Source organism: Drosophila erecta, unplaced genomic scaffold (assembly GCF_003286155.1).
Source record: "Drosophila erecta strain 14021-0224.00,06,07 unplaced genomic scaffold, DereRS2 tig00000126-arrow-pilon, whole genome shotgun sequence".
NCBI classification, from domain to species: Eukaryota; Metazoa; Arthropoda; class Insecta; order Diptera; family Drosophilidae; genus Drosophila; species Drosophila erecta.
The window spans coordinates 9948591-9965156 of NW_020825209.1; the positions used below are offsets into that span (position 1 = coordinate 9948591).

A 16566-nucleotide genomic window follows, 5' to 3' on the forward strand; every position below is an offset into this window, starting at 1 on the left:
CTGATAACCTTTGGCAACATCAGGCTAATGGAATCACAGGAGGTACCCACCACGATCCCCACACTTTGCTGAAGGCAATAGAGTCGCTTCGCCTCCTTTGGAAGGCGGGGCCCATCTGGATCTTCTGCTTCCGGCACTTATTAGGATGGCCCTACTCCTCATCCATTTGGAGTGGGTGGTGTGGGAAAGTTGCTATTGATTTTGCATTTGCATAAGCAGTTTATTGTGCCAGGCAAGCAGCACACTCGTGCAGCATTCGACTTTCAGCACCAAGCGCACTTTTTGCCGCCGGGAAGTTCATGCGGCATAGTGTTGCATACGTTTTGGGGCACCGCAGCAGGGAGACCTTGCCACTTGTCTTTGCCAGGCAAAATTAATTTAAAGCGCAATTTAAGTAAAATTTCCGCCCGGGGGCTGTTTCTTAGTTTTATTTGAGTGCTGCTATCATCGCCAGAACTCTGGTCCTGTGGTCCACCGAGTCCTGTGAGTCCTGCGAGTCCTGTGAGCGGCAACTGAAACTAATACGCATATTTATCAAATTTCACGGCCCGGGGTGGCTGCCACTGCTGCCTCCGATTCCGCTGCATCCGAAATCGTGCCCGAAATGTACAACATCCACTGCTCCTGTGGCATCCCGGAAAATGCCTTGCAGCGCTTCCAGTTCGGCAACAAGGACTTTTGGGGCAGTGGAGAGGACTTCGATGGGCGGTGGCAAGAAGACCGCATTGCAAGGCGTCGGACAAAGTTTCTGCCCTGGCAAACTCGACAAAGAAAAAATGCGCCGAGTTGTAAGTGGCGCAGCACGTCTGCGGACTTGGCTCGACCCTGGAGATACCGTGGGATCACGTAGCTGGGAAGGTAAGCTGCTTTCAACAGGTTGAACATCCTCCTCAAGGCTACAACAACGTGCTTTTATTGGACATATTAAATTAGTTTAATTTCCTAATGCATTATATATTAGAGCTTGACAAACACTTTGCTTGCTATAAAAGAAGAATTGAGAATCAACTGGGGAGAGCCCAAGTTTCAAGTCACATCATTTGTGTCCAAACTTTTTAAAAGTGTGATTTTTAAGAGTGTGACATGTTCAGCAAGTCCCCATTAAGGGAAAGTTGTTAGACGTTCATAATTAAGCCCATAGCCGAAAATGCTATCTCACTGATTGTTTTATTTTGAAGTCCAAAAACGCTGGCTGGCCCTGAGGTATCATATAACGACTGAATAATTGAATGAGGGGACAGGGTCAGTCGGACTGGAAAAATAATAATCCGCTCGGATTCGAAATCAATACTCTCCCCTGCTGCAAAGGTATCATGCCTAAAAAAGCCGCTAAAACTTCGTTGGGCTGGTGGGCAAGGACCGGGGCTTTGCCATGGTCCATAGGCCGGGACGGTCTGGTTGCCTTGGCAATGTGCAAGGACAAAGCGGCGTCTGAGTGTGGCAGACAGACCCCACCCAAACCACCCAAACCACCCAAAAGCAGCCACTCTCCCGCGCGCTTGCACGCTTCATAAGCGCAACGAATGAATTTTAATTTGATTAAAGTGAAAAATTGAAAAATGCTCATTTGGCAAAGCTTTTCGGGACTCTATTAAACTGAAGGGGCGAAGTACAGAAGCTCTGCGAGAAGGGCACCCAAATTCGCCACCCTGCGCAAGCACAGATATACGGGGATTAGTTGGCCAATCAGTGGAGGCAGGCAACTGGGATTTTGTGGCCTGCTGCACAGCCTCATCGGCCTCCGTCGACGTTGCCATGGCTGGAAATGCCAAATGCCAAATGCCGATTGACGACGTCGTTGCTCCGCAGCATCTCAGCCCCTTCCCTTCACTTCCGGCGGTGGGCGCTCCCCCAAAGACGGCGAGTGGTAACTTAGGCCGCATTAAACCTTTTTCCCTAACATTGTTGTTTTTGTTACACCAACCAACCAACAACCAACCAACCAACAACCAACCACCCAAACCCACACACTCGTGCAGCAGACCCTCGAAAACGCTCAAAGACTTTTCCATTTGGCCCCCTAGGAACTGCTTAGCCCGGCTAAGAAGCATTTTTGCCTGGCCGGTCGTCTGCTGGAATTACGCCGCTTGGATTTCAAGTGCCGCCACTTGCTGTTGCAGCAAATATAACACAAAAGTTGACACAGCACCCGAAACACTTGAAGAAAACGAGTAGTTACCCTCGAAATATTGCAGCATTTATAACAATTGGTAACAACAAATAACAGCTTAATAAGTACTGTTACGTGATAAAATGTATTTTTAGTGGTTTTTAATTGCTTGTCTGGCCAAAATCAGTCTAATTCTACAAATTCTAGCCAAAACATCTCGAGGACACCCTTTTTGGATGAAGTTCGCTCCTGGGTGAAGACAAGCCCAACTGCTCCATAGTTGCAAATTGCCGGAGGCCGTGGAGACGCCAGTCAAGTAAAACAGAATTTTGCACTGAACCCTAAACGTGTTTGGGTTTGGAGTTCGAGTTGGAGTTGGAGTTCGAGTTTCAGTTGATGTGGACGAGGAGTTGAGCTGGAGAAAGTGGGGCTTGGAGCACCGCAGAGTCCCACTGATGGCATTCACATGGGGCGCATTGTGGAGTGCAGAAAAGGCGTATTTTACAAGATTTTTATTACATATAAATGCGAGAAGTATTAAAAAGTAAACTTTTTATAGACTTTTCATTTTCCCCACGCTTCGCCGTCCTGGGCTGCTGTTGCTCTTGGCCAAAAGGGATGGGGCTAAGTGCGGAGCGAAAAGAAGTTGTTCGCTTTTTGTCTGGGCGTCATGATGCGTGTTAAGGGAATACACACACACAGAAACACACACAGCAGCAGCCACACTTACATACCAACACACACAAGCATTTTGCCAGGGAAATGCTTTCACTTGGCTACAAGGATAAATGCACTACCGCAGCTAGGCAGATCAATTGAATCTGCTTAGTTACTCGCTTTGTATAAGCAAGTTCATAATCTTTTTCGCAGCTAAATTCCATATTATATAGGCAACCAACCCTTTTCAAGATAACCTACGTTTGCATTCATTTTTAGAAAGACTTTTCCCCTAAGTATGCGACACTTCTTGCTTGCCACAGATTGCGGCATACTTTTGGGCTGCACTTGCTCTAGACGTTCTAGTTCTGGAACTACTTACCCATTAATAGCTAGTTTTCGGTACTTACAACTCCCGAGGGATGTGGCCCATTACTGCAGGTCAAAACTCTACCAGGACAGCCGAATTTCGACCGCAAATCTCCGCCGCTGCTTCTGTTCAAGGGTTTTCCCCACTTTACCCACTCTGGCTTAGAGCTTTTCCGCTTTTCCACTGGCGGTTGCTGTTGCTGTTATTGCAAGGACTTGAAGGACGAGGGAAATTGGGGCTGGGCATGTGGATGTCGATGTGGAGTTGTAACTGTTGTGCGAAATGTTTGCCGGCGGCTGGGAGTCGTCGAGTTTTGCTGCCGCAGACTTTTCATATTTTTCTTAACAATTCGCTCGCCATCTCCGCCGAAGACCACGCCCCCCGCCCCCCGCCCGCCCACGCGTACTTTTAAATTTTATTTTATTACTATAACAAGACATAAGTAGGCATAATGGGGCCCTATAAAATATTTAAAAGGAAATTGGCATAGAAGTTTTCCAGCCGCAGGCGGCGGATTTCCCATTTTCCGCTGGCAAGGGTAAGGGCACGGTTACAGTAACGGTAACGGCACCATTTACGGCAACGTTTCCGGGTCCCAAGTACTTTCTTTTTGCCCCATTCAGCCGGCACTTCGAGGATCCCGAGAGCTGGCACCTCGAGGAGCTGGAGACGCGTGTTGGGCGATTAAGGGGCTACTCATTGCGCGCTTTTAAGGTTAATGCACTCCAAACTGAGGTTCCACAAGATTTCCACAAGGAAAGGGCAAAAACTGCACAGAAACGAAATTCTCGTGAGAATTCTGCGAATGGCAATGATGTGTGACAATAAAACTATTTAGTTATGGGAAATATTTTATTAAATAAATTCAAAATTCAATATATATTCCGAGGTAGTATTTTAAAGAGCAATAGCAAATACGTATTGCTAAAATTACTTAAAATACATAACTTATGCTGATAGTTATTATTTGAGCAAGCAAGATTAATGTGTAGAACACAGAAACGAAGATTGTTTGGAGAAGATAAAATGCTGTGCCTGTGCGATGGATTTTAAGCGGTTCCCCCTGGAAATGTACACTTTTTGGCACGCCCAGCCTGTTTTGGCATTGCCCCGCCCCTTTTCACGCACTTATACCCCTAAAGCCCCGACGTCAATCATTTTCACAAACGATTTGTCAGGCAATGCCGCGATGCAAATAAGCCGAGACATTTTCCCCAACGCCCACCAGTTTTGGCCGCCCACCCAACTTGGCGACTTTTTTCAGCGCCGGGATCATCGCGATTTTTTACAACTTTTCATTTTTGCGCTCGAGCTGGTTTAACTGCCGAAATTGGCGCCCTAAGCTAAACCGGATTAGGAGGATTCCGGCTGCTGGATGCCAGGATGCCAGGATGCCAGGATTCTGGATTCTGGAGCATATGTGGCTGCTGGCAAAGCAGAGAAAAACCCGCCGGGCGGTGGGGCAACTATTCAAATGAGAAGCTCACATCAAATGGCTCGGAAAATATGTCATCTCTTTTTATTGGCAACTCGCAGTCAAGCGCTTCCGCAGAACCCTCAGGCGCGAGTAGATGATGTCCCAGTCGAGATAGGCGCCCACAATGTAGCGCGGACTCGCTTTGGAGTCGTCGTACCCAGTGCGTCCGTGGAGCAGGCGAATGTTGTTGAAGGTCAGGACGTCGCCGGGACGCGTCTTGAAGGCGTGGCTGTCCGCGATGGCCAGGCGCACGAAGCGGGCGTAGGACTCGTACCAGGGCAGGACCTCCTCGAGCGGCACGTTGAAGTGACTGTCCCGCTGCGGAACGCTGTGGTTGATCCGCGTGCAGCGCCCCTCGGCGTCCAAGCTGCGAACGGGGAGGAGCGGAAAGTGGATTAGGTGAGTTAAGCCAGTAAGTCAGTGCGCCTACCAAATGACTGGTGCCCGCCAGATGTTGTGGAACTCTCGGCCATCCTCGCTGCCTATGTCGTTCCAATCGATGACCACGCGGCTGAGCCGCTCAAAGTCCTCGGGATGATCGCGTCGCAGGAGGTCGGCGACATGGAAGCCATCCACTAGCATGTTGCTGCCGCCAGGTGAGTCCGTTTGGACCACACAGTGCAGGATGTTCACACTGGGCTTGTACTCGTAGTAGGGCAGATCCGTGTGGAGGGGCAGTGGCAGCGATAGGTAGGCGAAGTTCTGGGCGCCCGGCTTGGCCTGCACCACGAACTCCTCGCCGTAGGTGGTGCGCCGGATGAAGCCCACCCGGTCCGCCAGTCGCCGCACCACGCCCTCGTCCAGCGGCGCTCCCCGGAGCAGAGCCACCCCGTAGACGGCCAGCGCCTGGAGCCACTGCATCAGCACCGAGTCCTGGGCCATTACCTCCTCGTAGCTGAAGTGCCGCGCAATCTCCTGGAACTCCGAGCCCGCCCAGTTTCTAGTTGTGGGTCTGTAGAACTCCCGCAGGTATTTCTGCTGTGCATCGGGCTCGAAACTCCGCTCCTTTAGCCACCTCAATGCGAATCTGCTCTCGTGTGCATCGCTCCACTTGACCAGCACTTCCTGGCACTGCTCATCTGTCCGCAGGCTGACTGGCCGGATGCGGGTGTCGAAGCTATCCCAGTCCAGCTTGCGCGACTTGGAGCTGCCGTGAAAGCAATCCTCGCACATGCAATTGTCACGCAGCCAAATGCCCGGGAAAACCAGAGGCTTGCCATCCGCCTCCGGCTGAACCTCGATGCTCGATTCATTCACGATCTTGGCGCTGATTTGGCGTGCAAACGGCCCGGAACCAATGCTCTTCAGTTGACTCAGGGAGCGACCCAGTGACCTCGGAACCCACATGGCGACGTAGTCGCTGTGTGCCCACTGCTCGAGACTCAAATGCCGAATGAATCGCCGGAGAAAGCTGAGTGGTTTGGTATAATCAGCAGCTAAATCGGGTCTTTGGACTTTGCCTGCCGTCGCCACACCAAGTGGGCCTCCAGATGAAGCAGGGGCGTGGGCAAACTGTGCCAACAAAATGTTGTACTGCAAGCACTATTTTTTTTTTTTTTTTTTTTTTTTTTTTTTCTTTGCGTCATTTTTCTCTATTGATTCAGCCCATTGGGCGTGCTAATTAATTAATTAATTTTATTAATTTAAGCACTGAACTACGCAATGTGCAATTGAAGATAAGACCCCCTTTAAAATAGTTCCCGTACGACCCTGGCGCAGAGCAAAGTGTTATCAATAAACTAGTTCCCGTGTGAGAGCGCATCTGCCAGATTTCTTGTTAATTATAGCACTTAAAAGTAGATACTACGGAGAAGTGGAAAGAGCTAGAGATAAGACAGACCAGAGAGTCGAAGAGAGAACACATAATTATTCAAATGTATCTGTGACATTTAACAGATTTCATTTAACATTTTCTTAGTTCACGGAACCAATCCTTTTCGTTATTGCTTCATAAGTGTAAAATTCGCTCAATGGCAGCTAAATTTGCTGTCGCATTGATAACTTCGTTTGCGCAGATTGTGGCACAAATCGCAAACATTTCAGCAGAGTCCCTTATTCAATTTATCTAGCTCTGAACCAATTTCGCTAATTTAAAGTTGCAAGTCAATCGGCAACTGTAGCTGTAGCTGTAGCTGTAGCTGTAGCTGTAGCTGTAGCTGTATCTGAATCTGCATATAAGTCATAGCCAGGCGGCTGCATTAGCATACTGTAGCTGAGTCTTGAGTGCCACCCAGCATCGATTTGCTTGACGTCAGCGGCTGGAAAGTCAGTTTTCCCCACCGGCTGCTGTTTTCCGCTGCTGCGGCGCGCGGTCAATCAATCAATCAATCAATTGAATCATCTTTGTCCGCCTGCGGGTCTTTTTGGCCCATTCCCATTCCCGTTCCCATCCCCATTCCCATTCCCGAACCTGAGCTTCCCCGGGCTAAAAGCCTTTAAAGGGCCTCTCCCGATTCTCGTGAAAGCAATAAAAATTGCAGCACCTTCTGCGGCGAAGCTGACCTGTTGCACAATTGAATGGGAGCAGTTGCAACGCGAAAGGGGCTCCAGTGGGAGGCACACTGGGGAAAATCAGTGGTGTGTTAGAGCAATGCATATGTAGAGTAATAACTTAATGTTTGATATTCGAAGCTCAATCAACTTGTTGTCTTTTTGTAAGCCCTTTGGATTAATACTAGATATCTGCAAGCATTTAATAAATCATTTCGAAATGCGTACTATGCATCCGCTTCGATTCGTTTTTCCGCAGTTTCCGAACGTAGGATTTGCTCAAATGTTAAAAACGATAAGTGAGCTGGTTTTCGAGTGCAGGTGCAGCTTAATCGAATGGCCGCCAGTGGCCAGTGGACAGTGGCCAGTGGACAGTGGACATCCAGCGGAGATCCAGGGGTCCGGCGAATGCCCAACTGTCTGCCTGCCCTGACCATTTTTAGCGCGGACAATAAATTCTTCATGCGAGGCTGCCTTCGCGTTTCCAGCCGGCGGAGGCTTTTGGAAATGTTGCAGAAATTCCCAAGCCGGCGGCCATAAAAATGCGGCTCACATGTGACAACGATTTGTACTTTAGCCCCTTTTATGGCACTCGACTGCTGTTCCTCCTCCGGCGACTTTGGCGACTGTTGCATTTTAAAAAGCAACCGAGGCACCCCCAAAACTCCCCTCGCTCGCCTGCTGCTCCTTCTGTTTGGCTTCACAAATCTCAAAATCGCATCAGATTATACGAGTTATGCGATGCAGCCATCCAGCAACAGGCTCCCATTTTGGTCATCTGCCGTTGTCGTCGTTTTGTAGGTCAACGCCTCCTCTGGACCCAAAAAACCAGCGGCTCCCACTTCCCCAGTAGCGAACCCAATCCCACCCCCCTGCAATTGGGTCAATTAACAGTGACGACCCTTGAGGTTGCTATCGCCGGATGCGAGAAGCGTCCTTCAGCTTTATGAGAAGGAGACCCCTTCGATATGCCGATGATTATCATGTCACATGCGCCCACTTAAGGCGAATCCCGGTTCCTTGTCCGAAATGTTAACAGTTTTCATTTCATGTAATTAAGTGCTGCTGATCCAGTAGTTTTTATCTTTAAGAACGAATCCCCCAACCGGACGCAGGGACTGGAGAGCAGTGAAAGCTTTTTGGCTTTCCACGCTGCGAACGGAAAACAATGGGGCAAGATAGTTGGTGGGGGTTGGGGCCACGTCGGATGGATTAGGATGGGTTCCGGATGGCTGTGTGGATATAGATGTGGATGTGGATGTGGATGCGGATGGACTCGGACTAGCCGGGTGACTGGGTGGGTCTCTGTTTGCAAACTGTCTGGGCGAGACAACGTTGTACGTGCGGCTGATGTCCGCCGGTCCGAGATCCGGCGTTTTGATACCCGTCAGCCCGACAACAGGGTATTTTGTGCACTGCTGGACGTGACAGGACGCAGGCAGAGGTGCCGGGTCCAAGCCAGCGGAACTATTCGCGATCCAGTTGATCGGCGGGCTTAACGGGTCGTAAATCCTCTTTACGTATCCTCTTTGAGTATATAGTTACAGATTGTAAATAAAAAAAAAAAAAGAAAAAAAAAGAAAAAAAAAGAAAAAAAAAGAAAAAAAAAAAATTAAAAAAAAGAAAGAAAAAAAAAAAACGTATTGCTCTTACCAATAGTCAAACAAAAGCTCTGTTAAATGGGGCAGTAAATTGTGCTCAGTCTGTAGAGCCAGTAGAGGGTATCGCATAGTCTGTCAGCGCTGCACAGGATCTTCTCCTTGTTCCTGCTGCCTCTGCTGATTGCACTTCAGTCGGGTAAGAAGCAAGGCTCGCAGCGGACCAAAAAATGTGTTAAGAGTCTAAACACGAACGTGCCGCTCAAAGGCCACTCGTTAACAGTCGCCGGGAAGGAGGATTGAGGTTTGAGGTCCTAGGTTCGAATCGGGCAACGCCGGCGCCATCTATCGGCATGGTCAGGAGCTATTGGTAAATATTTTCACCATTTGCGACAGGCCAAGATGCACACACTGCCACGTGGAGCGCGAGAAATGGAGGATGAATCCCTGGGCGACTGACGCCCAACTGGCTTCATATATCTCCTGCGCTTTTCCTATTTTTCCTTTTCGGCGGAAACGAGCCTTTTGCAGGTGGCATCTGCAGCAACCTCCAAGATGGCCATGTCTGCAGCCATTTCATTTGGCTGCTTATTTTATTGCCCCTGAGCCCAGACAGTCAGACAGACAGACAGACAGTTGGCAAACAAACAAACACCGGTTTAGGCCAGATTCTCCAGCCAGGCAAGTAGGTATGTGTAAATCCCATTTTCGGGCTCCAATGGAGACTTCATTACGAATGCGGCAGGGAAGAGGGAATGCAATTCATGGCCCAAGACATTCGGACTGGCAAGCAGGATATCCATACAACAGTGCAACCGACTTGGCAGTCATCCGAGATCCTCGGAGGTGAACTGCACCAAGTGGTGGCGCATTCCGGCACTGAACTGCCTGGCAGGTGCCGCAGGATTTCTGAAACTCCGGCGAGTGCAAAATCCTTGCCAGAGACTCCGGCTCCAGGTTAAACACAATGAACGGAAAATTCGTGTTGTCTTAAAATCAGCAGCAAGTTCCTACTTACAGCGAAATTCGCCTTATATCGGTTTTTATTTGGGTTGCTGAAAATAAAATTGAGTGTGACGCCTGCCAATGGCACGCTAACATCGATTTTGATCAGTTCCTGTTAATTTCCCAAGCTAGCGCATTCGTCTTAAGAGCGGATTTTCCACCGCATTTTCCCATTTTCCCCATTTTCCCGGATGTCGGACCTGTGCGCAGATGTAGCCAGTCGCATGCATAAGTGTATTTATGTGCAGAGCCTGCATAGTTTACACATTGTCTGCTGGAAGTCCTGCCAGCCGTTGTCCTCTGAAGACGAAGACACGCTCCCCTGCGAATGCGGCGGAAAATTCGCCCCTCCGCACCCCGCAAAGGAGACCGACATGCTTGCCAGTCTGCTGGCTGTTATCTTGTTTTCCTTGGCTGAGCTTTCGGTAAGCCGCGTCTAAATATCCCTCTTCTGCTCCGCAATTTTTACAGCTCATTCCGGGCGGCACTCCTCGAGGAGTTGTTTGCGCATTGTTTACAGCTTTGTCCTGTCTCGAAAAAGGACAAGACGGGGGACGAGGACGAGGTCCTGCGCTTAATGCAGTCTGCAGCTTGGCCGGCAAGTGGCAGGAATACAAATCAAATTAACCTCGCTGAGCCAGCCGACGAACCTTTCACTTAATTAGTGGGCAATGGGGCGTGGCTGCCCAAAAGTTTCCAGCCAATGCAACTGCACTCCGCTGGATGTCACAGTGCTGATAAGGCTGCGCCAGCGGATATTCATTATCCCATTTTTTGAAGCCGCAATTAAACACAGCTGGGCTGCATGCATGTTACGCTCTCTGCGATTTTTCAATGGAAACTATTTCCAACTACGCTTTGCTTTGGCTCAAAATCAACAAAAAGTGCCCCACCTTTTCACCTCTGTTTGAATGCTGCCTGTAGTCGGTACAGTGCTGCATGGGAAGTTGGAACGTGTTGCGGCATATATTAATTTTTATTTTCAACGCGGTCGTCTACAAATTAACGTTGATGCCTCAGCTTTGCTGCACTGGGAAAAGTTTGCGATTTTTCCAAGGAAAGTCTTAAATATCTATTACTTTTTACACGTTTCCAGCGTTTTCTTGGCTTACAAAAGGCAGTTTAATCGCAGTCTGCACTGATTTCATTTTTCTCAGTGTGGCTTCTGCTCTGCTTCTTTTCAGATTTGTTTGTTTAGCCACTGAATGATGGATCATACTCACACACACACACACACTCGCTCAGGCGAAAGAGTTTCGAAAACAACTTTCCAGGGATTTCGGTTGCACTTTTCAATGAAAAACCTCGCTCTTTCCCCGATTTTTTGTTTGTACTTCCACCCCGCAGCCTTTGTGTTTGGCATGCCTGCTCATTATTTTCACACGTAGCTTGGCACGCTCTGGAAACCCCATTCCCCATCCCCCATCCCCCATCCCCCCGAAAATCCAGCGTCGCCCACTCCTCTAATTTTCACTCACACACACGCATAGCCCCGTTTTGTTTATATTTTAAGGTAGTTTTCTGGACTGCCGCCGCATTACTTGCAACTGTTGCGCCTATTGAACCCACCCCCATCCCCACCCCTTCCCCGAAACCAACCCCGCCCACCGAAAAACCCCCACCCGAAAAGGGCAGCCATAAAAGGTCAATGATACTCACAGTTTGAAGAACTCCTGGGGCCCAGGGCACAAAGTGTTCAAGTTTCTTCTGGAAATTGAGAAATTGCTAAAGGGGCATGGGGAAAAATCAAGATAGACTATCAGATACCCATTACTCGCACGGATGGCTGGTTTTCGAGTTAAAAATTGAAACGAGTCAAGTTTCTTGATAATCAGATGTGATAATGCAAGTGAAATCAAGATATGAAAGACTAGAAGTAGGTGCACTGTAAAAAAAAGTATGCCGATTATAAAAGTCGTGCACTGTAAATTTAGTAAGCAAAAAATCAGTTGTTTAGGCACAGCTTTTGTAAGAATTGACCGAATTTAAAAGGTCATACCTTGTTGAATTCGTAACTTAAGTGGCAATCAGCTAAAAATCGAATTGGACAAATTTTCTTCCGAAAGACATAAGAGGTGATGTGGATCGTTGGATTAGGTTGGCAGCTGCCCAAGACAGAATGTGTTTTATTTGTAAGGTATAAGTTTATTTATCCTACATTGTAGTACAGAATACTTCCTCGCACAGGCAGATGTGAAAGGTGGAGACCTCGAGCAGCCGAGGAGGTGGGCATGGAGTGGGATGGGTGACCACTGGCAAAGAAGGATGCTGTAAATGTGGTCAAGCTGCATGAAATTGAAATGGGCCAGCCATAAACTTGGCCATTTGTACTCCAGTTCTGTTATGAGTAGAAGCGAAAAAACAATAAAATGGCCCAGCAGCAGCGGGCAAGTACGAGTGCAAACCGAGGAAACCGGAGAAACCGGAGAAACCCAAGGAGCTCCAAGCCGAGACCCAAACGAGGGGCCAGGAAACGGACAAATGTAATAGAAAATTGCCGCAAAATATGAAATGTGAATTGCGTGGGGCTGGCCAGCTAGAAGTGCACAGGAAATGGCGCTCGTACCCTTTTCTGTCCTTTACGAGGGTCCTTAAATGGGCCAACTACAAGTGGGGTGACTTACTCACGTCGCCTCTAAGATGCGTGCGATCTTCCAACTGAATCGAAGTAACAAAGTGCTCTCCACCGCAAATACGAGGATAAGCCAGTCTGAAATATGATGCGGAATAACAAATGGCTGCTGGGGAGAAAAATCAATTTCCATATGTATCTCAACTCTTGACACTAGTATGTGAATTCAGTTTCCGCCCTTTGAACCACTAAACAATAGGCCCGAGTGCCTCAGGCGGTTCTGCGATTTATACAATTGCTTTAATTAGGTATTTCCACCTCAAACGCATCGCAGTGCTGCCCACACCAGTCGCTCATTAACGATGTATTAAATAATGAAATAAAGCGATTATGATAGTAATTTCAGCGCAATTAATGATGGCAGGCAGCGCAAAAAGTTTCCCCAATAATTACCAGCAATTAAAATTGATTTATGAAAAAAGGAGGCGGCGAATTCCGACTGCAATTCAATTACAAAAAGTGGTAGCCACTGGCAGCCGCAGTAGCCGGCGCACAAGCAATTGTCCAAAGGCCAATCGATTAATAAGAAAATGCGCAGGACTAACGGCCCTGAAATATGGGCCAATAAAGGATGAGCCGTCCACTCTCGAGGATCCCACATATGCACCATACATGCAATTACGGCGCCGCTGTCCGCTGATGCCTAACATGACTGCCCATGCCCAAGGATAATTAACGAACTCCGCAGGACGACGGATAAATGCTTTTATTTCGCAAATTAATTGGCACAAAGGCCAGGTACACCTCGAAAATGACATGCTCGTAAACTTAAATGCTACACCCAAATTGATTCAAGCCTTCCAGCTCGTTGTGCATTGCCAACATTTTCGCTCAGTGTGCGAGCGACAGAGACGGACTTCTTGAAATGTTTCCGAGGAAAACTCTGCCTTTTCCCCTTCTGCCGGTCATACAATTACTTACGCATTGTTGAGCCTCTTGCAAAACATTTTTTGCCGCTGCTGCCGTGCGATTTCCGTAGCTCCAGAATGTAATTAATAAACGCATTAAAAACGCATGCAAGTGAGCAGCCGAACAGGACGTGGCCAGCACATGGACACGGATTGCGGCCCACTGCCTCCGCTGCTCCGAAGCTCTGGAACTCTGGGCTGCTGAGCCCGAATCCCCACCAGATACCTGATAGCCAGAGCGAGCTGCCCAGGCGATTGGAATGAAAACCAATTAATCAGCTGCCGGCCACCGACCACCGACCACCGACCACCGACCACCGACCACCGACCACCGACCATCGACTGGCCAACTCTGGTCAATGGCCTATGAAATGGGGCAGCCAGGACAACTCGGCTTGGATGTCGTCGTGAAACCACCCCCCGGAGCAACCCCCGTGGAGCAGTTCCAATATTTGTTCCATTAAACACCAGCCCTGTCAGGACACCTCAAAAAACCAAAAAAAAAAGAAAGAAAAAACGAAACAGAATAGAACAATAAAAAAGCGATGAGCGCAGGATGAGTGGCTGAGAAGGAGCACATAGGATAATGGACCACTTTTACATTACAGATTTCATGGTGGCGTCAAATTATGAGTCGTTATATTTCAGCCAGGGGTTCCATGCCCAACGGGCAATCCCAACTGCAAGGGGCAGAATGAACTCGTAATGAAGTTGGCAGAGAAAGATGTGGCATAAAAAATAGCATAAATATATCGCTGTAAGAACGTAAGACATTCAAATGGTAATAACATAATAGTAGGGCTACACTCTGCTGCATAGTTGGTAATGATTTATATAAATTCAATCCCAATTGGACGCCTAATTCCATTACCCATGCAGAAGACGCATCTTGCAGATACAAACATTGCCGTGCTGACTCGTATAGAAAAAGATATAGCATAAATATGTCGCTGTAAGATGGTTTATCTGTTAAGGTAAGACATTCGATGGTATTTAATTTTCATGATGATATATATAAATTTAATATCTGGGCACCCAATTGGCCGACTAATTCCATTACCCGTGCAGAAGACGCATCTTGCAGATACAAATGTTGCGTGCTGACTCGTATAGAATAAGATATAGCATAAATATATCGCTGTAAGATGGTTTATCTGTTAAGGTTAGACATTCGATGGTATTTCATTTTTATGATGATATATACAAATCTAATAACTGGGCACCCAATTGGCCGACTAATTCCATCACCCGTGCAGAAGACGCATCTTGCAGATACAAATGTTGCGTGCTGACTCGTATTTCGAAGCGTTTAAATAAATCCGCTGGTCGCGCCCACTTCTTGAGCTCCAGCTGCTTATTTATGGGCCGGGAACAATGTATCGCAGATGAGTGGGAGGTTGACAAATCACGGCCAGGAGCAGCATGACTCCTGCAGGCAATGTAATCACATTTATTCGCGACACTCGAGACGCTCAGGACTTTGCTGCCCCACACTCACTTTGCTGCCCCACTTTGCTGCCACAATTATTGCCTTGTAACGCACACGCCCTCCGCAGAAGACAAAGGGAGCAAGCAAGTATCTATGTGGAAAAAACGACAGAAAATAGGACGAGCCGCAACATTGGCCCCCCAACAAACGCTTTATACAAATCGCTACCCCAAAGCCACGGCGCCCCTGGTTTCTTCGGGCGGCAGCTGAGTGATGGCATTTTCTCCTTATCATTTTTACGTTTTTGTGATAATTCATGTTTATAAATTGTTTATGTATTTCATTTGCCATTACAGCGCAGAATGTTCTAGGCGGCGGCGGGCGATGAAAAATTCATGGAGCCAGAGCCGAATTGCGAATTGGATTACACGGGCCAGCAGCAAGGAACAAATCCAATGAAATCAAAATCATTGTCAAGTCACCTAAGTGAGTCGTAATCCTCGACGGCAGCCGCAGCCGCAGCAGATGCACTCCGTCCTTAAAGCCACTAAATCCGCTTAAGAGCCACTCCGCAGGAACTAATCGAAGTTTCTACTTTGGAAACTCAATTTTCTCGATGATTTACAGAGACACTGCTACCGGCACACACGCATCAACACCATCGGTTTTCAATCAAACTTTGCATATCCCATCAATCAACACCAAATCACACATCAAAGCCGCTTGCGTTCTTAAAAAAAGTGACGTTGCCAAAGAGCAAAGGAGTTGGAGTTGGAGGAGGAATCGGAGGAGTTGGAGGAGGAGTTGGAGCTGGAGCCTCTTATGCCCACCTCTTGCTGCACACTCCTGATCCCCATTTGGAAATCCCATTCGAGTGTCCCAGGCAGAATGGCTCCATGGAAGCGCAACAAATTAGGCTAAACACCGACAAGCCCCCTTCCTACCCACCACGCCCCCACGCCCCCACGTCCAACATACAACATCCAACATCCCATTGTGATGCGACTTTGTGTGGATGCTGATTTTGATGCCGACGCAGCGAGATTTCCAGTGGCAGACCGAGCAGCGCAACAGCAGCAGCAGCAGCAGCAGCAGCAGCAGCAACAGAATCAGAAACAGGAACACGAATGTGAGTCAACGCACACGTATTCCCCGGGCTGCACTGCGAGAAATGGGGCATGTCTTACTTGCATTGCGAATCAATCATATCATTTCAATTGCTTATAATATATCTTGACATATAGAGGGGAAGTTGACATTTCACCTCTATGTGAAATATTTACTATATATTTTATATATATATATATTATATATTTTATTGTTTATTTATATATTTTATTTATTTATTTATATTTGCTTTTTTTAAGTAAAATTAGCTTGAGCACCAAAACGCATTGCTCACATTTCAGTTCGTAGAGTAATGCTGTCTTTTTTGCAGTGCATGACACGGAAGCTGCGATGATCACGTACACTCGAGCACTCAAAGCTGCACCCAATCAATAAGCAATCTACGCCCTTCGACACCATTTTTTCGCAGTGTATGCACAAGGCAATAGCGCCAAAGCGAGCCATAGACATAAATCATACATAAGTCTAAGTAATTGTGTGTTGTGCGTGTGTGTGGTGAGGTGTTCACTGGATGCCCCCCAACCCCCCAACCCCCCAACCCCCCAACTTGTGCCACATTCAGGCCTTATGTGGCACCACTATGCATGGCTATTCCCGTGCTGACGCAGCGGCGTCTGTCGAAGTTCGCAAACACTCTGACTGCGCATATCCGCAGCAAATTAAAATTTCATTAGGAGCAACAAGAGCGGATGCTTGATTGGTGGGCTGCTCAGCGACCAGATGCCCCACCTCCGCGCGGACCCACTATTTTCGGGGCTCCTC

General features: G+C 48.0%; 1 protein-coding gene across 1 annotated transcript; it reads right to left on the reverse strand.

The window, feature by feature from the left end:
* Window positions 1-4640: 4640 nt before the first annotated feature.
* Window positions 4641-6004, reverse strand: LOC6550626 (gamma-butyrobetaine dioxygenase). Its single transcript, XM_001978129.3, has 2 exons — window positions 5045-6004; window positions 4641-4981 (listed from the first exon to the last, which is right to left on the reverse strand). The coding sequence occupies exons 1-2, from the start codon at window positions 5959-5961 to the stop codon at window positions 4657-4659; spliced, it is 1242 nt and encodes a 413-aa protein (XP_001978165.2). The 5' UTR covers window positions 5962-6004; the 3' UTR covers window positions 4641-4656.
* Window positions 6005-16566: the final 10562 nt, after the last annotated feature.

Excerpts from the sequence above, each read along its gene's own strand:
- LOC6550626 (XM_001978129.3), bottom strand. The coding sequence starts at position 5,961 with ATGTGGGTTCCGAGGTCACTGGGTCGCTCCCTGAGTCAACTGAAGAGC. Across the intron at positions 4,982-5,044 it reads TGGCGGGCACCAGTCATTTG|CTTGGACGCCGAGGGGCGCT; the intron begins GTAGGCGCACTG and ends CCCCGTTCGCAG.